The sequence below is a fragment of the Musa acuminata genome, chromosome BXJ2-6 (assembly GCF_036884655.1).
Source record: "Musa acuminata AAA Group cultivar baxijiao chromosome BXJ2-6, Cavendish_Baxijiao_AAA, whole genome shotgun sequence".
NCBI lineage: Eukaryota > Viridiplantae > Streptophyta > Magnoliopsida > Zingiberales > Musaceae > Musa > Musa acuminata.
Window position 1 is genome coordinate 3,376,764 of NC_088343.1, and position 21,660 is coordinate 3,398,423.

The following is a 21,660-nucleotide window of genomic DNA, read 5'->3' on the forward strand; positions in this document are numbered from 1 at the left end:
CGTCAGGCTTTCATTAAGGCGGAGCATTTTTTGGCATTTCTTACGCGACGTGACGGTTACGCATGTGCGCGGGTGGGCTGCCGCCCATTCTCGGGAGGCGAACGGGCACTGGTTCTGGCGGGATATCTCCTTTAAATAGCGGATGCCCGGCTTCAATTTTATCTTTTGTCGCTGAGTCTCCTTCTTCGGGTCCCGTCGTCCCCTTTTCCGTTTTCTTCCCCGCTTCCTGGGTCGTCCTTCCTTTCCTCGTAGCTCCTCTCCGTTAAGGTCAGTTGAGATGTCGTCTTCTTCTCCCCCTCCTTCTTCCCCTTCTCATGTAGCTGAGGGGGGACGTCCTCCGACGTCTCCTGTGGAATCCTCTGATGGGGAGGTGGCGCGGGCCCTGGAGGCCTTGATGTGGCTGCACGACGATGACTCCACCGTGAGTGGGTCACTGTTGGGGGGACTCCGAGAGCGCTATAGTATCCCGGAGGACCACATCCTTAGTGCCCCTGAACCGGGACAACGGGCGTATGACCCAGTTCCGCAGGGTTTCGCGCTGACCCTAGACGCCCTGGAGGCGGGTCTGCACTTTCCTCTTCACCCACTAATCGTGTCTTGTATTTCCTTCTGGCGAATTTCGTCGTCCCAGGTGGCGCCGAACTCCTGGCGTTACCTGGTGGTGTTCCTGGGGGAATGTCACTACGCCAAAATCACCCCCACCCTCTGTTGGGAAATCTTGGGGGCGACATCACATGCGTAGCGGAAGAACAAGAAAATAAAATCCCCGATTCCCAAATAGATGTTCGTCGTCGTGCGAAGATTGGTGCGTAAAATCCACGAAACTTAAAATTGCGTATAGAGTAGATTGTGTTACCAAGGGAGATCGTATATCCATGTTTCCTTGCATATCCTTAGGAGAGGGTGAAGGAGGTCAAGCGTCCTCTCTAGCGATGATCCACACGGCAGGGTTGCGACGACGCTCCTCAAAACTCCAAGCCTACTCTAAGGTGGAGAGGGAGAGGAAAATAGGAAAGGCAAGCAAAGGCTCTAGCCTATGAGGCTCTGAATCCCTCCTATTTATAGAGGTCCCTTGTCAAACCCTAATGGGTCCTCCCCTAGTGGGTATTGGATCTGCATCCAATAAGATAAGGGCTCCGTCGGATATCTCATATCCGAACCTCTACTCATCGCAATGCCTACCATATGTGTGTGACCCTCTAGACCCAATATCGAGCTGGCCATGAGTCATACCTGTCAGAACTCCTTCTAACTCAGTGAATTATTATCTCTGTAATAATTCACTCGACTCATCGACTACGGACGTACTAGGCCACTACGCCGTAGTCCCCAAACGATACAGGGGAATCCAATCCATTGGACCTGTTTGTCCTCAATTATCGTGTACCTATAATCCCTCATCCATCTAATATCCCAGAGACCGTATATCGAGCATGGTGTTGTCAGACCCATACGGTTTCTACTCGAGTCTCGCTCTAATCGGATTCTCCCGGAGAACTCTTTCTCTCTCAACCCGAATGACCCTGGCCAGGGATTTGTCTAGGCAAGAACACATGGGATATTCCTCTCATGACGCCGAGAGTGGATGATCCTCTATCGACACTCAATAGCCCTCGTAAGGTCGATTACCACTCCCAATAACCAGTTGTACTAGATCTGGGACAACCAAACCTATAAGTCTGGTATTAAAGAGTGGAGCACTCATACAGGACATCCTTGGTGTCTCAAGTCTAAGGACCAGATACACCACTAGGACTATGGAATTGTTGTCTGACAATAAGGCATCATCAATAATCCAGCATTCCGTAAGCGGATCAATCAGTGAACTCATTCTCCAATGAGCACCTATACTGTATCCCTAGTGTCCCTACACGAGCAGCTATGAGACCAACTGCATCCATCATATGGACGGGTATACAACACACCAGTCTGTCTGATTATCATGATATCCCTCTCGAGTAACCTATGACCGAGATTATTTAGGATATGTGTTTAAAGGTGAATCGATCTCATTATCGTGATCTCATCACGATCCGATTCCCATTGCACAAATCCAAGGACATCACAATATATATATATATATATATATATATATATATATATATATATATATATATATATATATATATATATATATATATATATATATATATATATATATATATATATATATATATATATATATATATATATATATATATATATATATATATATATATATATATATATATATATATATATATATATATATATGCATTTATGCAATAGTTATAAAGTGATATAAGCCAAAATATAATAAGCAAAAAGATTCTGTATCAAGTCACACGTGCCATCACTCACGTGATTGGCTTGCTGGGCACATATGACTAGCACCCTCAACCTGTTTCGTTCTTGTTATCGCCTCTCCAAGGGGCTCGGGGGATACTTTCTATCCGCCCGGGCGGGGTTCCAAGTTGGGGGGGGCCCTTCTAACAACAAAGGATGGAAGGAGAGATTCTTTTATATTAGTCGGGCAAGGGATTGGGGCTTCGGAGTACGGTGGTCCGCAAAGGCGATCGATAATACCGTTCCGACCCTGAGCGAGGCAGAGCGCCGAGATCTGGGGAGGCTCAAAGAGGTTCTCCCCAGCTCCTAGGTCCTCCGGAGCATGACCAAGTGGTGGCTGGTCGAGGCGGGCCTTAGTCCGATGCCTCGGGGTATGTTAGTAGTGTCCGATCACTCCTAGGCGGTCAGGCGCCTCCGACTCTGCCTTCAGCGACGTCGGTCGACCCGCTGCCCGGCTCGGAGGGCGCTCCGCTGGAGGTCGAGGCCGAGCGCCCTCGGAAGAAGGCGAAGGCAGCGGCTCCCGCGGGGACTGAAGCGGGTCCCTCTTGAGGTGAGGCCGGGTCCAGCCAACATGTGGCTGGGAAGGGCCCTCGCCCTCCCAGCGTGTGCGACCTGTGCTGGTTAACTACCAGGGACGAGGAGCCGTTCCTGGCGTGGATGGTGGGCGAGATCACGACCGGGGAGGCAGGCGATCCCCTGGTTGCCCGCTGGGGAGGTCTGTCCCGGGGGGACAAGGTGTGGGCCGAAGGGGACTCCTCCGCGGCCTTTCTCCGAGGGGCTCTACATCCCGACGTGGCTGGGGATCTGTACACTCAGCCCTCGAGGGCTCTCCTCAATAAGTCCGCCAAGTCCTTGGTCTGGGTAAATGCTTCTCCTCCCACCTCGGGGCTGCTCCCCTGACGCTATTATTCTTGACCCGACTTTTTTCCTACAGGGTCTCCATTACGCGACGACCCTGATGGACAGGGTGCGCGACGCCGGCCGGGTCATTGGGGACCTTATCAGGCGCAACGCCAAGCTTCGCCGACAGGTCGAGGAGGCTCGAGCCGGAGCTGGGCCAAAGGCCGTGGCGGCTGCTGGGAAGCGCGCGGCGGAAGCGAAAGCGAAGGCGGCCCGTCTCAAGTCGGAGCTCAAGGCGTCCAAGACCATGAATAACGACCTCCAAAAAATTATAAGGCTAGAGCGGACCGAGCTTCGTTTGTTGAAGACGGAGGCGGGCACCCTCAGCAAAAAACTAGAGGAGGCGAAGGCGGAGGCGAGGGCGGCTTTTGAGGCGCTTGCCGAGGAGGCTCGTCTCCGACCCGAGAAGGACCGAGAATTAATAGCGACTTACAAGAAGTCCAAGGGGTTCGAACTTGGGCTGACGTGTACGGGGCGGGTTTCTTTTGAATATGGATATCAGATCGCCACGACCCGCTTCCATTCGCGCCACCTAGGCCTCGAGGTGGAGGAGGATCCCTTTACCTCCCATCCCGAGGATCTTGAGGTGGATATGCCCGAGGACGTTCCTTTCGACGACCGGCCGGACCCCCCGCAGGAATGAGAGGAGTGTTTTGTCTCCGAGGTGCTGGTCAGTCTGTGGGTCGGGGGTAGGTCCTGTAAGTCGGAGTCAAGTCCTGTAAGTCGGGGTCAAGTCTTGTAAGTTGTCTTTTTCTTGAAATAAAAGAAGGTTTTCTCTTCTCTCGTGTATTTGCTCGTCTTCTTTTTCTTCCCCTAGGAAAAAGCTTCTTCTTCTCCGAAAGAAAAACTTCTTTTGCCTTGGACGAAAGACTTCCTCTTTTTTAGACGAAAAGCTTCTTCTTTCACTAGGCGAAAAAGAAAAAAAAGCTTCTTCTTTCTCAGATGAAAAACTTCTTAAGGTTCTGGACGTTCCATGTTCTCGGCAAAGAAGAATCGTCCATTGTCGCGAGCCGGTACGTACCCGGTCGGATTACCTCGACGACCCGATAAGGTCCTTCCCATTTGAGAGCCAGCTTCCCCCTTGCTCGGGTCGGGTCGCTGACCTCGGTCTTGCGCAGGACTAGGTCGTTTAACTTAATTGGTCGGGGTCGTACCTTCCTATTGTAGACCTTTGCAACAGCTCTTTTATACGAGAGAGCCTTTAAGTGCGCGTCGGCGCGTCACTCCTCGAGCATGTCGAGGCTGGCTCGAAGTCCTTCGTTTGAGGTTTCCTCGTCATAGTTTCTTGCTCGAAGGGTGGCAATGGCTACCTCGGGCAACAGGACAGCTTCGGTTCCGAACGCTAGGCTGTAGGGGGACTCTCCAGTCGCGATCTTGGGGGTGGTGCGTAATGACCATAAGACGCTTGGGAGTTCGTCCGTCCAGGCCGATCGGGCTACGGACACCCTTCTTTTGAGCCCGTCTAGAATGGACCGATTGGTTACCTCCGCTAGCTTGTTCGTCTGAGGGTAAGCCACCGAGCTGAACCTTAGCTTGATACCGTGGCTGGCACAGAATTCCTAGAATCTTCTACTGGCGAACTGAGGCCCGTTATCAGTAATGATGGTTTTGGGCAGGCCGAACCGGGTCACCAGGTTCCTCCACACGAACTTTTCAATTTGACGCTCCGCTATCGTCGCCAACAGTTCGGCCTCAACCCACTTCGTGAAATAATCCACTCCCACGATGATGTACTTCCGCTGACCTGCGGCTGGCGGGAAGGGTCCGAGCAGGTCCAAACCCCACTGCACGAATGGCCATGCGCAATCGATGGGGGTGAGCGGGACCGCCGACTACCGGGGCGTGCGAGCGTGTTTTTGGCAAGAATTGCACCGCTGCACATAAGCCTTCGCGTCCCGGCACATGGTCGGCCAGTAGTAACCTTGGCGAAGTATTTTGTGTGCCAGGGTTCGCCCGCCGATGTGTTCCCCGCAGACTCCCTCGTGGATCTCGGCCAGAACCATCTGAGCTTCGTCGGGCTCCAAACATCATAGGAGGGGGTATGTGAAGGACCACTTATAGAGACGTCCACTCACCTCGGAGTACCACGCATGCGTACGACGCAGGTGCCGAGCCGCAACCTCGTCGGGAGGAAGGGTCCCGTCTCGTTTAAAGCGTAGTAGCTCCTGTACCCATGTGGTCGGCATGCTGCCTGAGGCCGCAGCTGCTATTTCTATGGCACGGGCGGGGAGCACCTCGACCTCGGGCCGGGCTTCAGAGGCCGGCCTTGACGCCAGCCTAGCTAGCGCGTCGGCCGGCCCGTTCTCTTCCCTCGAAATATTATATAATGTAAAATGAGGGAATTTGGCGGTTAGGTTCCTCACCTGTGCTAGGTACTTTGCCATGGTTGGGTCCCGAGCCTCGTATCCGCCGCTGAGTTGCTCGGCTACCAGCTGCGAGTCGGTGAGGACGTGTATGGTAGCCACTTGCATTTCGAGGGCCAACCTGAGTCCTGCCAGGAGCGCCTCATATTCCGCCTCGTTATTGGTGGCTTGGAACCCGAAGCGGAGGGAGCGCTCGAACAAGCGTCCGTCGGGAGCTAGCAGCACAAGCCCTGCGCCGGCACCCTTTGAATTGGCCGATCCGTCCACGTGTAGGACCCATGCTTCGGGAGGTTGAACGAGATCCCCGTCTGCGACCTGGGTTAATTTAGTGATGAAGTCGGCCACAGACTGGACTTTAATGGCGGTCCTGGGCACGTATCGTATGTCATGTTCGCCGAGTTCCACCGCCCATTTGAGGAGCCACCCTGCAACATCAAATTTAGATAAGACTTGCCGAAGCGGTTGGTCGGTGATGACCTCCACCGGGTGAGCCTAGAAATAGGGGCGTAACTTCCGGGTTGACAGCACAAGCACGAGCACGAGCTTCTCAATCGGCAGGTAATGCTTGTCGGGCCCGCTTAGGACATGGATGACATAGTAGATCGGAAGCTATTCGTCAGAATTTTCTTTGATCAGAACGGAACTGACTGCGTGCTGGGAGGCAGCCAGGTAGAGGCCCAGCTTCTCGCCGGGAGAAACTGATGCAAGCCGGGGGAGGTTGGCCAAGTTCTGCTTTATTTGTTTGAAGGCTTCCTCGCACTCCGCCGTCCACTGAAAATTCTTCGGGCTCTTTAGCGCCCTGAAGAAGGGGAGGCAGCGATCGCCCGACCGGGCGAGGAAATGAGACATGACGAAGAGCCTCCCGTTGAGGCGCTGCAGGTCTTTAATCGTCCGAGGCGACTGCATGTCGATGATTGCCTGGACCTTCTCTGGGTTGGCGTCAATTCCTCTTTCGTGAATGATGAACCCGAGGAACTTCCCCGAGGTGACGCCAAAAGCACACTTCGCGGGGTTGAGTCGCATGCCGAACTTGCGCAGTGTGGCGAATGCCTCAGTCAGGTCGGCAAGGTGGGCTCCCGCCTCTTGGCTTTTTACAATCATGTCGTCCACGTAAACTTCCATGTTCCGCCCGATCTGATGGGCGAACATTTTGTTCACTGTTCTCTGGTATGTTGCCCCAGCATTTTTTAACCCGAAAGGCATGACCTTGTAAAAGTATACCCCTTGGTCGGTGAGAAAGGCTGTATGCTCTTGGTCTTCGGGCACCATTCTGATTTGGTTGTATCCCGAGAAGGCGTCCATAAAGGAGAGGCGGGCGTGTCCAGCCGTCGCGTCGACCAACTGGTCGACCTTTGGAAGGGGGTAGCAGTCTTTTGGGCATGCATTGTTGAGACTGGTGTAATCAACGCACATTGGATTTTTTCACGAGGACTACATTGGATAGCCATTGTGGGTACCTGGCTTCTTCTATGAAGCCTGCCGCTAAGAGTCGGCCCACTTCTCCTCGTATGGCGAGTTGCCGATCAGGGGCCTGCCGTCTGGGTTTCTGTTTTACCGGGCGAGCATCAGGCGAAATGTTGAGGCGATGTTGTGCAACCTCCGAATCGACGCCCATCATATCAGATGGGGACCAGGCGAAGATGTCGGCGTTTTCCCGCAGGAGGCTGACGAGCTGCTTTCGTTCCCGCTCGGGCAGCTCCGAACCGATCTTGACCGTCTGATGTTACCTAATGTGGCTGCCAGCAGGAGTAGGACTGTACCTCCGATGGCGTCTGACATCGCCACTGGGGTTGCGTGGAGAACCGAACTGTCGTAGGGTATGGGCGAGCTTCGGCCGACGTCCCCCTCTACCTCGGCCGAGCGCGTGGGGTCAGACGATTCAGTCGTTGTCTGGGAGCGGGTGACGCTGGCGCATATCAAGTCGGCGTTAATACGCATTTCCTCGGGCAGGACGTCGCCCAGGTATGACTGACGTCATGGCGCATTACATCGCCATTTTTACCCTTATCAATGGGGATAGTTGATTTGTGGACACGTGTATGTGGATTTCACCATCGGGCATGAAGTGACTCTTACGTTAACACGTCTTGCTTATTGCGCCTGCACCAACTGAACTCTCCCTGAACCGACTCTCATAACTTCAGCGACCCCGGAGAAAGAGAGAGGGCGAATCACGTAAAGATGGCGGAAACAACTAAGAAATCCGTCTTGTCTTCAAGCCCAGAGTAGCGAGTCAACCTCTGCTAATGCAACAAGGTAATAACTTATTATATCGATTTGGAAATGAATACAAAAATACCCATTTTCAATATAAAATCTCTAAAATATAAGAAAAGAATGTGTCGTATGATAAAAATATACATCATAATGGGAAATAATGACACTTTCTAGAACTTAACGGGGAATAATTTCATCATAATGGGAAATAATGACACTTTCTAGAACTTAACGGGGAATAATTTTCCAAAAGAGCGAACGCTGCATGATATATATATGAGCTCTATAACGTGGAGGAACGCCGATCTCTCTCTTCTCCTAATCTTCTGCCTTTTAGAGGTACGCCGATCTCTCTCTTCTCCTCTAGTTTCCCTCTCAATTGTGTTCTGTTCGTTCTTTCTCGAGTTTGATTTACCAGATTTATAAATTTTGATTCTTGATTAGTGTTTTCAACTTGATTAAAGAAAAAGTAACACATAAAAACTAAATCAACTTCGACTACTATCTTGATGCAATAACAAGATGATAATGCTTAACCATCTTGCTAAATGGGGCTGCATTTTAGGTTGAATTGCATCCCCAGATCATCGGAGATAATTTAATTAATGATCAAGTCCCTTGGGTGTCAACTATGCCTATATTGAATTAAATTAGGAATAATCTAACCTAATCCCATCAAATATTTCTTATGAATGCAACTGCAGCTACAGAGAGGATAATTTTAATTTTTAAATTTTTTTTTATATATAATTCAAAATTTATAAACCTTAATATCATTTGACTAATATTTATATATATATAATAAATTGATAAAAGATAGAAGATATACCTTATTCGAAATGGAGTTCCCTCGATCTTCCCACTGCTAGACTCCTCTCCACTAGTGATAAATAAAATAGGAGCCTGACCTCCTCGGGAAGGAAGAGGAGCAAAGCCATTAGGAGGAGAAGATTTCCCCTAAGGAAATTTTTAAAAATCACTTTTTTATATAAATAAATAAATTAATTAATTAATTTAATTCTTAACTTGCCCAAACCAATAAGAAAATAGAATTTAGATATTTTCTTAGTCATAAATTTTTTAATTATTTCCTTAATCATATTGCACAAACAAACAAATGGATCAATACAAATAAGGAAGATCTAATTAAGGTAATTTTAAATTATAAATGAATGGAAATAATCTGGATGACTACATTAATTGTGTGAAGCCCTATATGAATGACTAAAAGTAAACAATCTATATGAATGACTATATTAATATAAATTATTAACAATCTACATCTAGTTCTACACAAGCCCTATATGAATGACTAAAAGTAAACAATCTTTAAAATAAAATATGCTAATTTACTAAATAAAATAATAAACTTTTCCTTGTATATAGTAATTTGAATATTTATACATAATTATAATATCTAACTAAAAGAAAAATACAAAGTCCAAATTTTATACATATAAAAATATTCATAAGTCATCGTTCATATTTATGTTGGCATGGGCTCACACATGCTTATTTCCATACCAAATCACTTGGATGGACTACTAGTATCCTCACGTACAAAATATAATATATAGTAGATAATCACTCGGTAAGTATAAGTTTTTATAGCTTTATTTAGGTGAGCATAATACATTTAACAGTAAATACCTTATCTTTAATTTCTTTAGCAAGCATAACCCAATAACATAGTATATACAAAATCAACATATAAATTTATACGTCAGAATAATTTAAAATATTTATATGCATATATAAAAATTATAGCACACTAATGAACTTTTATAACCATATATCATTATATATATATATATATATATATATATATATATATATATATATATATATATATATATATATATATATATATATATATATATATATATATATATATGCATCAACAACACACCTTATGAAATTTAATCTAGCAACAAAACCCAATTAATTGAAACACAAAACCTATGCGGGGCTATTAATTGTACCTTTCACATAAAATAGACCTATGGAATACATATCCAGTGTCCTTGTAGATCTTTAGAATTTACACTTATTTCTTAACATTTGAGGGTCTTTCTCATCAATTTTTTCTAGCAATCTTTTACCTAATCAGAACAGCTATTCTAACTAGAGAGGCAGCATAGGGCACAATTAATTTCCTTGCATTAGGGGTTTATATTGTAGTCAAGCCTGGCTTCTTCATGAGGATTGATCAAAGATCAAGCTTTGTATCAAAGGTCTGATCAAACCATCAAATTCTAGTTTGGAATCGACCTTACTGTAGCTCAAGAGCCAGAACAATGGGAAAAAGATTGGCTATGCATCGAAGAAAGCTCTCATAATTCTTCTTTGTGAGGCTCTATTGCAGATGTAGAGGACAGCAATAGTCAAGTGGCACGGTCCAAACGATCAAAGCTTCTCTACTCATGGAGCAGCTCCTGCGGGAGTTCAATCTTTGATGATTCAAAGCCAACTGTCTTTCTCTATTTCTAGGAGAGAGGACTATTTTCTCTCTGCAAAAGAATATCTCTATGCATAGAAAGAAACATGCAAATGACCTATAGATAATTATAGATAATTAAACCTAACCTAAGTTTTTTTGTTTCTTCTTTCTCTTTCAATTATGTATCTATTTTGTAGATAATTAATTAAACCCACCTCAAGCATGCTAACCGGTAATGTTTATGCAATCTTGTGATGATCATATACAGAAAAGGAGAAGCCTTCCGACGTGCCAAAAAGCCTAACTCGTCGAAGCATGACACCTCTCGTCCTCCCTTTCTTGTTGGTTTTCTCCACCATTGCTTTCTTGCTGGTTTTCTCCACCACTGCTGCGTCCAATTATGATTATTTTCACTTAGTTCTTCAGGTAAGTCTAATTTTTTCTTTATCTTGTTGTTCTTCTCTATATTGATCGTTTGATTTGAAACATCTAGTGGCCTGGATCATTTTGCAACGTCAACCGTTGCTGTCCTATGAGTACGGGTTATCCGGAAAAAAATTTTACCATCCATGGCCTTTGGCCTGCTTTTCGCAATGGAATGTTTCCATCTTGTGACAAGAATATACCATCAGCTTCTAAATACAACCGACGTAAGGTATGTTTAGCTCTGACACAGACTACTCTATCGTAAAGTTACCTTGCAAAATGAGAGTGTGAGTCGTTCATCGTTTTTTTTTTTTCTTTGTCTTTGATTGCAGATGAACCCTTTGATTGGCGAGATGATTAAACATTGGCATAGTTTTCGTTGTCCCAGTAGCGATGGCCACTCATTTTGGCGTCATGAATGGGATAAGCATGGCACGTGTTCCATGTCCAGGTTCGATCAAGTTTCTTACTTCACAGCAGCCCTCAAACTCAAGGAAAAAGTTGATATTCTCTCTTATCTAAAGGCGGAAGGTATTTTTCCTAATAACCGCAAGTATAAAAAGAATCATATCTTCGATATCATCAGAAGGAAAATAGGGTATAAACCAGCAATCCAGTGCAACACAAAATTGGGGAAGCAGCAGCTGTATCAGGTTCATATGTGCGTCAACAAATTAGGAAACCAATTTATCAACTGTAAAGTTTCTATTAAAAGAAAATGTACTTCCCGTGAGATTGTATTTCCTCGCTTCCCAGTTTTCTGATATATCAAATAGAAGAAATCATGACATCCAAAACAATTGAAATCATTTGCCAATTTGAATACTTCTGGTTAAACCAATGTATGTGTTATTAATGTTCCTTGGTATAGAAGAACATACAGTTCAATGTTTTTTTTTTTTTCATAAACAAGTCTAAAGTGTTCTTCAGAAAAGGGTTTTCATGTGTTTGATGTTCATAGTGGATAGTGGTTTTTTATCTGTTGACATTGTGATTCATGGATTACCTAGCATGATGTTGATGTGGAAGGAAGTCCATCCTACATTACTTCCTGGCCTCCAAAATCATGGATAATAACTAACATATGATGCTGTGTGATTCATTCAGTCGATACTTTTAAGGCTGTTTTTCTGTTTAGCATTATTCAGGTTTTCATTTTGTCTTAAGCTTGCAATATATCTTAAGTTCCATACTCCGAGTGATATCAAGCATCCTGATGAGACCACAATTGATATCAAGCATGATCTGTTCATAATATAAATTATGGCAAATGATTGTAATAACTTGTTATGGCTTGATTTCATATTCTGATCATCGTGTTTCTCTGCTTGAACTGCAGGGGTGGTTGGATTTTTACAGCTTCTTCCTTTAATTATTATTTAACGAATCCCTTGCAAAATATAGCTTTTCATATGAAATTGTGAAGCTTTTAGGTACGTACTTACGGCAGCACTGTTGATTTTTTCTCGTCTTTGTTGCCATGAATTATACATTCTTATTCTTTGGTCTTTGTGGTTCAAATATGTTTGTTGAATTGGTGTTGTTATTATGAAGCTTGATTGATCATATGGAGCAAATAAGAAAAGATTTTCGTCAGATTTTTACTGATCTGATTGTTCTCTATCAACAAAAAATGTTGCGAGTTGCAGACTGTCATAAGGCCGCTACTTTCATTGCATCGATCTAAAGCTCTTCCCATCAAAACACAAACACCATTGCATTACATAATCTTATTCAGAATCTTCAGAATCTTCATAATCTTCGGAATCTTCAGAATCTTCGAAATCGTTGTAAACCTCTCCATCACACTCAGATCCTTCATCATGTTCTTCCTCCTCCTTCTTCTCCTCCTTCGGTGCACATTTGGGGTGGAGACCGAAACCGCACATGGAGCACAAGTAGCACCATCCACTTCCAATCTTGTGGCAGTCACCACACCTATACAGGCCGTGCAGGCAGCTCCACTCCAACTTCCCATGCTTGTGTTGCTCATGCTTCCTCTTCTCAGGCCATCCCTTTGCCATCTCGTCTATCTTCTGGTCCAACTCCTTGATCCTCTCTTCGCTGAACGGGTAGGCATCGGCTCCATGGGTCGCCAACGAATACATGGCGTTCCTTGTGATAGTTCGACCTGTAGGACCAATGGCAACCAGGGAGGGGTAGGGGATATCGACTCCGAAAGTGCGTTCCAAAGATTTCTTCCTCTCATCACCGAACGGCAGCGACAACCATGGCATGCCAGAGAAAAACTGATCAAAGGAATCCTGATCTTTGTCCATCGAGATGTTGACCACCTCGAAAGCACTATCCATGCGCTTGATCTTGTGATACTCCTCGATCAGATGGGGAACAAATCCGCGACATGTACCGGACCTACGAATCGAGAAGAAGAGGAGGATGGTCTTGCCAACGAGCTCCTTCACCGGAACCTGTGAAGCACAATGATGAGAGATTAGCCATCGACAATGCCCATCTGTGGATTCACTATATGATCGATTCATTACCTTCAACCCTTCTTTCCCAATAACATAATCGAGGTCCCCAGCAACAAGAAGAGATTCCAGTGTCTGTGCCATCTCTACCTCCTTGATCCTCTCTTCACTGAACGGGTAGGCATCGGCTCCATACATCTTCAACGAAGTTGCGGCGTTCTCTGTGATCGTTTGACCTGTAGGACCAATGACAACCAGGGTGTTGACGTAATGAGCTTCTAAACTGTTCTTCAACGATCCTATTCTCTCATCATCCACCGGCACCGCCAACCAAGGCATGCGTAAGAAGAACTCGAAAGCACCCGAATCCATATAGCCCATACGGACGAAGATCACCTCGAAAGCACTGTCCATGCGCTTGATCTTGTGATATGCCTCGATCAGCATGGGAAGAAATTTCTGGCATTGAAACGATTCAATCATAGCAAAGAAGAAGAGGATGGTCTTGCCAACAAGCTCCTTCACTGGAACCTGTCAAACACAATGATGAGGGCTTAGCCATTGACAATACCAAGCTGTGGATTCACTATATGCTCAATTCATTACCTTCAAGCCTTCTTTCCCAATGACATAATCGAGGTCCCCAGCAACAAGAAGAGATTCCAGTGTTTGTGCGGCCTTTGCCTTCTCTGGCAATAAATCCAGTTGCTCCTTAGAGAACGGGAATGCTTCCCATGCTAAAACTCCATACTTGGAGATGAGCCTATCGTAATTTTTAAGCATAATCTTCCCATCGGCACCGATCACAAGCACGGTTGGTAATTGGAAGGGCCAGAGCTCAAAGTAGCGGACAAGCTTCTCACAGCCCTCGTCTTCGAAAGGAATCGCGAGCCATGGCATGCTTGCCAGGCCTTGTTCATAGGATGATTTATTATCCTCTAATGGCACCAGCACAACTTCGAAGCTCTCCCCGGCTTCCTTAAGCTTCCTATAGATTTCAGCCAGCACCAGAGTCAACTTATCGGGACCGCCGTATTTATCAGGAATATTAATCCAGAAGTAAAAAGCCACAATCTTTCCTTCGAGATCCGACACGGCAACCTGCTTCAATTTAGCGTAGATTAGATGGTGGTAGTAAGCTGGCGGATCAAGAATGTAGTTTAATTCTCTTCCTACAAGGAGATCATCGATTACCTTGGATCCATCATTGGAGATCAAGTAGTCCCGGGACTGCGAAACCAACAGACTTCGAAGACTCCGTTCCTTCTTAGCAGCCGCCTCCAACTCGTAGAACCTCTTAACAGTAAATGGATACCCGTTTACACCATATTTTGCCACAGCTCGGAGACCTTCTTCGTTAACGACCATGCCAATAGCGGCATCATAGATGACAAGCTGAGCGGGATAATACTCCTCGAAACTGCCGAAATGATCATGTAGCCTTTCGCGTGTGTCGGAGTCCGCAAATGGGACTGCCAACCATGGCATATCTGAGAAGTACCTATTGAAGGTCTCCTCGCATGAATCACATGACACGAAGACAATCTCGAAATCGCGGCCCTCCGAGGACAGCTGATTGTATACTTTGATCAGATCATCAGTGACGATTCTTTCGTAACAGTTGTCCGACAAGAAGAGACCAAACTTTTTCCCGTCAAGACTGCTGATGGCTACCTGAACAAATCACAGCTTGTCAGTGAGAATCTAAAGTTGCCATGCATTTTCCATACTACAAATAGGGAAAGATTGGCATTTTAGCAATATGCAGTTCGCCTCATCTTATCCTCCTCCTTTTCCTTCCCTCCTACACCTCTCTTGATCTCTCATCCAAAACTCAACCCGTCAGGCTTTGATGCATCCTATTGCTTTATGTCCCTTACCACGGATCAAAAGATGCTCTCTTTGCTCTTAACGAAGACAGAGCATCCATTTGACATGGTGGAGATCTCAACGGCAAACAAAGACTGTCCGACGAGCATGGAAGACTAGTTCTTGCTTCCAACAAAATCTACTAAATCGAGGCTAGCTTAGATTGATAGGCAAATTCGACAAGTTTCTAACTTTCTGTAGCAATAGATTGATAGGCAAGTCCCACAAGATCCTAACATGAAGCTCAACAATTATTAGTAATTGACGGAAGACTTTCGAGTACCTTCTCGCCATTGTTACGGATGAGAAAGTCCCTCTCCGTTCCGGAGAGCAGCGACACCACATTGTAATGCCACTTCTCCGCTGCCATTTCTTCTCTCTGTGGCTAAATCCTTCTCTTCTTCTGTCACACGCCAATTATCATAAATAAATCATCACTTGAAATCCATAATTACAGAGGCAAAATTTTCATTAAATTTAATATTCATGTACTTACAATAATATAATTTATGAACTAAAGTTACTTGGTCGTGCTAAAAAAAGTTTCCTTTATTCAAGTAGATTGATCTGAAAATAAATATAAAATAATATATATTACATATTTATATTTTCGTATGATATGATAATAAATCAAATATGCTTGAAACTCATATGTCAAATACAAATTTATGAACCATTATAAACAATAATAATTTTTATTTAATAAATAAAATTATATATCGATTATATACAACATATCTCGATCACATACATAATCATCAACTAATATAAGCATACATCGAAAACCTAATGGTATACGATAGCAGATGAAGAGATATTTCTCTAGAGATGAGTATTATATTCTCTCAATAATGATGGAAAAAACTCATCTCGTACTCCTAACAACTGACAAAGTGATATGTTTAAATGGGAATATATTTATTCTTGGATTGTGAAAATATCCGATCATCATATTTAATAACTCATTAATCCTCGAAAAGGATTACCCTGAATATTCTTAAGCTACCTAATTATTAACATAATTTGATTTGAAATACAAAAACATGAATTTCATGAAATTTATTGATCAAATAAATAAGTATGCCAAACTAATTAAATCCACTTAAAGAATAATGGTAAAATATCATAAATTTTATTAAAATTATTAATTAAAAATGATTTTCTTTTTATTCATACATCTTTTAAGATAATTTTAATTTCTAAAATTATTTTATATAATTAAAAATTTATAAACATTAATACCATCATTTGACTATTTTTTTTAAAATATATATATAATAAATTGATAAAAGATAGAAGATATACCTTCTTCGAAATAAATTTTCCTCTCAATCTTCTCACTAGTGATGAATAATAAATAGCCTGATCCTCTCTTTTTATAGGGGAGGAAGAGGAGCAAGGTCGGTAGGGGGAGGGGATTTCCCCTTAAGGATATTTTTAAAAATCACTTTTTATATTAATTAATAAATAAATTTGATCAATAAAATAATTAACTTGCCCACACCATTAAGAAAATAGAATTTAGATATTTTCTTAATTATATAATTTTTAATTATTTCCTTAATCATATTACACAAACAAACAAATGGATCAATACAAATAAAGCAAGATCTAATTAAGGTAATTTAAAATTATAAATGAGTGGAAATAATCTCGATGATTACATTAATTATGTGAAGGGGTGGTGCAACATTATAAATTTTCACGTAAGGAGGGTACGCTTTATGAAAATTTTAAAAATAGGATCCTTTGTGAGAATTTATCAAAGTTTAAGTTTTTTTCTAGATACGTTCTTTTAAAGATAATATTTTTTAAAAAATTACTATTTATAACCATTTTTATTATTAACAATCCACATTAAAAACTTAATATATTCCTAAGCCATAGAATGCTGCTAAGTGATGGAAAAAGGTCATTATGATAGTGTGCACATGCAGAGATATTGAAAAAAAAAAAAGAATTTGAGAAGTTATGAATAATAAAATATTATTTTATTAATATTTTAAGAGATTATAAATAGTAAAAGAGATTTAGTAAGGTTATTATTATTATTTTTAAAATTTAAATACGTGATAGGACGACCAAGGGAGTTGAATCGGACAGGTGTCATCATATCATTGGGTAGTTGACCGGATGCGAGCTCCTTTTATATTCATTCGACGCCGTCGCGTCGTCTCCTCCATCCCCTCTCTCGCTCGCTCGCTCGCTCGCTCTCTCTCTCTCTATCGCTCTCTCAACCAAAAAGCGCAAATAGAAACCAAACCAAAGACGGGAAAATAGAGAGAAAGAGAGAGTCTTGCGCAGGTTTTTCCGCGTTTCCCCCACCGTTCCATCGCTGAGGTACCTTTTCTAAGTCTCTCTCGCTTCGATTTCTTCGATTAATCTCCATCGATCCGAGCTTTGGCCTACAAGGGAATGTATGTTTATCTGTTTCTCGAAATAGGTTTTGTTACGATTTCCTTAACGATGCTTTCCTCTCATTCGTGTCGTCTGCTTTTGAGATCTATCAATTTTCGTCCATTATTCGTCATTTTCAACCGTGTTCTTGGTATGTCGAAGAATTTTTTTGGTGCATTGCAAAGCTTTTGAGCAATTATACATCTGATTCAAGAAATCAAGACTCTATTTTTAACGAAAACTTCGATTTTTTCTCTGTTTCTCTTTTTTTCTTTTTAAATTTTATTAGTGGAGATTGTTCATTTCTTCTTCCGTGACGGTGAAGATGATATTTTGCACAAAATTTCTCTCCATTTTTTTCCTTTCAAAATATCAAAAGTTTGTTTTTCTAGTAGATCAAGACGGCGGAGACTAGGAATATAAATAAAAATTGTTCTTTTATTTGTTAACTGAAAATTTGATATTATATAGTGAATATCGAAAATGGGAGAAAGAAAGTTAATTTTTGATCTGTTTTCTTGCAGATTTTAAAGGGGATTAGTGCGTAGGTTTCCAAAGAGGTAGTGAAGATGTCTCCGGCTGATTCATCCCGTGAGGACAATGTATACATGGCCAAGCTGGCTGAGCAGGCAGAACGCTACGAGGAGATGGTGGAGTTCATGGAGAAGGTTGCGAAGACAGTGGACGTCGAGGAGCTCACTGTAGAGGAGCGCAACCTCCTCTCTGTGGCTTACAAGAATGTCATCGGGGCTCGCCGAGCCTCGTGGCGCATCATCTCCTCGATCGAGCAGAAGGAAGAGAGCCGTGGGAATGAGGATCATGTTTCGGTGATCAGGGAGTATCGTGGCAAGATCGAGACTGAGCTCAGTAAGATCTGCGATGGCATCCTCAAGTTGCTCGATTCCCATCTGATTCCTTCTTCCGCTGCTGCCGAGTCCAAGGTGTTTTACCTAAAGATGAAGGGCGATTACCACAGGTTTTAGAAAATGACTGAATTACTCTAGTTTGTATTTAGGGTGGAATTTATTTATCTGAAGTGCTAAATAATCATTTCAAAATAGGTACCTTGCGGAGTTTAAGACCGGAACCGAGAGGAAGGAGGCTGCAGAGAGTACGCTGGTATCCTATAAATCTGCTCAGGTTTGTTCCCCATTCCCTACAACATGTGAATGGATCTGTTAGAAGTTTCTCAATAACGTTGACATGAACCCACTTAATAGCTTATCTTATATAGTTGTGCCGATTTTACTGGATGAATATGGGCAACAAGCCTGACATACAATGTTCATATATGTTTACAAAAATATATTGAATTAGTGCTTTTTCATCAAAATTTGAAGAATGTTCACTAAACCATGTACGTGAAACATTTGTAGGATATTGCCCTGGCTGAACTTGCTCCGACTCATCCTATTAGGTTGGGGCTGGCACTAAACTTCTCTGTATTCTATTATGAAATTGTAAACTCACCTGATCGTGCTTGCAGGCTTGCAAAACAGGTTTGACTCTATTATCTCATTTTGTTGTACTTGTAGAAATCCTTCGTTTTGATTGTCTTTTGCAGTATATTCCATGATTAGAAAATATTGTGGAGAAGTGAACGTTTTATTTTATTTTTTTCAATCGAATCATTTAGTAAATTTAATACATTAGTAGGGTTGTGAATTGGCTGAGTTGGGTTAGAATCTGGCATGGACTCAAAGCCAGTCTAAAATCCTGAAATTGTGCCTGGGCCAGCTTGGAAGAGCTGATACTTTGGTCTGACCAGGCTTAGTTTCACACGTGCAGTAATTTTCCAGAAACTCTATCCTGCACTCAGCTAGGTCCCATGATGAAATCTTTGATTGTGTTTATTATGTATTGCTGCATTGTAGTAAAATTTCTGTTGGATCATATTCACAATGTTATGGTTTGCACCTATTGTGTGGATACTGTACGTTTTACTATTATACATGAAACAATTTGCTTAAATCAGCATAAGTTTGTTCCTGTATCACATGAGTTGAATGTCTTTTCTGTTTGTGCTATGCATGTTAGTCTTTGCACATGCGATGGGTGTGATTGTTTGAATTGATCATATGTATCTATTTGTTTCTTCTCAAGATATTTTGCGATGCTAAAATCTTCTCCTTGATTTAGGATACATCAATAGTTGGTTTTGTCTTCTGGTCATTTGAGCTTGATTGAAATTAGTTTCTAGAATGTCTTAATCTGTCTTTCAGCAACAAGGCTTGCTGCAGTCATACTGGGTAGACTTTTAGCAAGCTGTTTTTCAGATTATATGTAGATACTTATTATATGTCTACACATGGTTTCTCGTAAATTGTATTATAGGTTTTCAAGATTTTTAAATGCATTAATGGTAATCATTGCTTGCACAAATTAACTGTTAAAATGTAAACTTCTGAGTTATTAGTATACATTTTAAGATTTTGTAGAATTATGTTATGGGTTCTCGTTTAATGAAAGTTTTAATTATAGTCACTTCTTTGTTAATGCTTAAGAAGTAATAAGATTTTATCTCTGGTTACCGTGTTCCATGCTACCATAACACGTGTGGTAATGTTGGTGTGTCTGGATTGGTTGCATCCTTCTGTTTGAAGAAGTGCCCAATGAATGCGTGTTAATGTTGTTGGATGGAAATTTTCAATTTTGGTAGAAATTAAATTATTTCATTGATATTATTTGGATCGAGTAAAATGACAAACCATGATTTTGCTACAGAACCTTTGAAAAACCAGGAATCTAAGAGCCATACTAATTTCATTTTGATATTATGTCTAGTTATGCTTTCTCTAGATCTTGCTTTGATTTTTCATTGCATAGTAGTGATGGCTTTTACATTAATGTTTATATCAAAACCATTGATGTTTTGTTCTATGTTGATCTTGCTGGTTGCTGATCATAAATGGTCATTTCTCTTTCACAGGCTTTTGATGAGGCCATCTCGGAGTTGGACACTCTGAGCGAGGAATCTTACAAAGACAGCACATTGATCATGCAGCTTCTTCGCGACAACTTGACCTTATGGACCTCTGACATAACTGTCAGTTCTTTTTCTTTGCAAGTTTGTCTCGATTCCAACTCATCTAGTCTTTGTTTGACACACCCTTACTACCTTTTTGATGTCTTGGTTGCCAGGAGGATGCTGGGGAGGAGATCAAAGAGGCCCCAAAGCGCGAATCTGAGGAAGGACAGTAACTGGAAGCAAGCCTGTCCTAAGATGGACATCGCCTCATTCTGGACTATGGTTTCTCTTTTGTAGTTTGTGGTATGTTAGAGCATTTTCGTGTACTTTTTTCTTCTTCTTCTTCTTCTTCTTCTTCTTCCTTGAACGATGTCTTTTGGTGTTGAACTTTTCATCTCTTCGGCCTACAACTAGGCTTGCCTTTAAAAGACTGATTATGCCCATAATTAAGCAGAATCATTTGGTTCATGTCATTCTTTTGTGGGTTATGTTTCGATGATTAAATGGTTAAGCTATCCGTGTGTTACATTCTCATAGATCAACGGTTCTAACTCTTGTTGGATGCCTTGTTCGTTTGTTACTCTGTCATCTTCAGTGATGAATTGCTTTCCTCCGAATGCGGTCTGATGCATGGATTTGTGCCTGCACGCAAAAGAAAAAAGAAAAGATCATTTACAAGGGTTTCGATCATGAAGCCATGAGTGCCCAGTGGTGAAACCTGGGTTTGTCATCCCTAATATCCAAGTAATTTGTGACTTCACAGGTATCCTTTGACTGGTTATTCGCTTGTGATCACCGGTATACAAAGGAAAGGTCAATACTAATTATGACGTAAATGTTTGATTCTTGAGAGAATTAATTGATCAAGGAAATGTTGAAGGCAGATGATGATGAAGAAGAAATGATTGAGAAGGATCAAAGAAATGTAGCTTATTCCAATGCGATGCACTTCCGGAATATTATGCTCATGAAACACGAGCTGAGAACAACACACAGCGTAAGGAGCCCGACATACACAAAGTCACGTTGACTTGGTCGATAGAAACAGTGCTTTTTCTTATCCTAATCTCTTTCACTCTTATGGAAGATAAGAGGAGAAAGAAAAAGTCAGCTGTGCATCTGTGTGAATCGAGAATACCACCAAAGATACTCCTCAATGTTCGGACACTTGAAACAAACAAACAAAACAGTCAGCCTTGAAGAAGAATTGGGGTGCGAACAAAGTCTCGAACCTTTTCACCAACTTATCCCAATCCAACTAAAGCGGATCGATTCCCACTGTGATCCGACGAAGACAACGTGTAAAATATGCGCAATTCTCAT

At 42.5% G+C, this 21,660-nt stretch overlaps 3 protein-coding genes across 3 annotated transcripts; 1 reads left to right on the plus strand and 2 right to left on the minus strand.

Annotated features, from left to right (window-relative positions):
* Positions 1-4,784: 4,784 nt before the first annotated feature.
* LOC135613586 (uncharacterized) lies at positions 4,785-7,526 on the minus strand. The gene is made up of 5 exons (XM_065110609.1): positions 7,392-7,526; positions 7,046-7,305; positions 6,237-6,981; positions 5,301-6,080; positions 4,785-5,009 (listed from the first exon to the last, which is right to left on the minus strand). The coding sequence occupies exons 1-5, from the start codon at positions 7,524-7,526 to the stop codon at positions 4,785-4,787; spliced, it is 2,145 nt and encodes a 714-aa protein (XP_064966681.1).
* A 4,875-nt stretch (positions 7,527-12,401) lies between these two features.
* LOC135613587 (probable nucleoredoxin 1-1) lies at positions 12,402-15,342 on the minus strand. Its single transcript, XM_065110612.1, has 4 exons — positions 15,256-15,342; positions 13,710-14,777; positions 13,176-13,634; positions 12,402-13,100 (listed from the first exon to the last, which is right to left on the minus strand). The coding sequence occupies exons 1-4, from the start codon at positions 15,340-15,342 to the stop codon at positions 12,402-12,404; spliced, it is 2,313 nt and encodes a 770-aa protein (XP_064966684.1).
* A 1,795-nt stretch (positions 15,343-17,137) lies between these two features.
* LOC135584627 (14-3-3-like protein) lies at positions 17,138-20,810 on the plus strand. Its single transcript, XM_065111419.1, has 6 exons — positions 17,138-17,312; positions 17,894-18,345; positions 18,431-18,509; positions 18,746-18,868; positions 20,299-20,415; positions 20,511-20,810. Exons 2-6 carry the CDS (start codon positions 17,939-17,941, stop codon positions 20,568-20,570), a joined length of 786 nt encoding a protein of 261 aa, XP_064967491.1. The 5' UTR covers positions 17,138-17,312; positions 17,894-17,938; the 3' UTR covers positions 20,571-20,810.
* Positions 20,811-21,660: the final 850 nt, after the last annotated feature.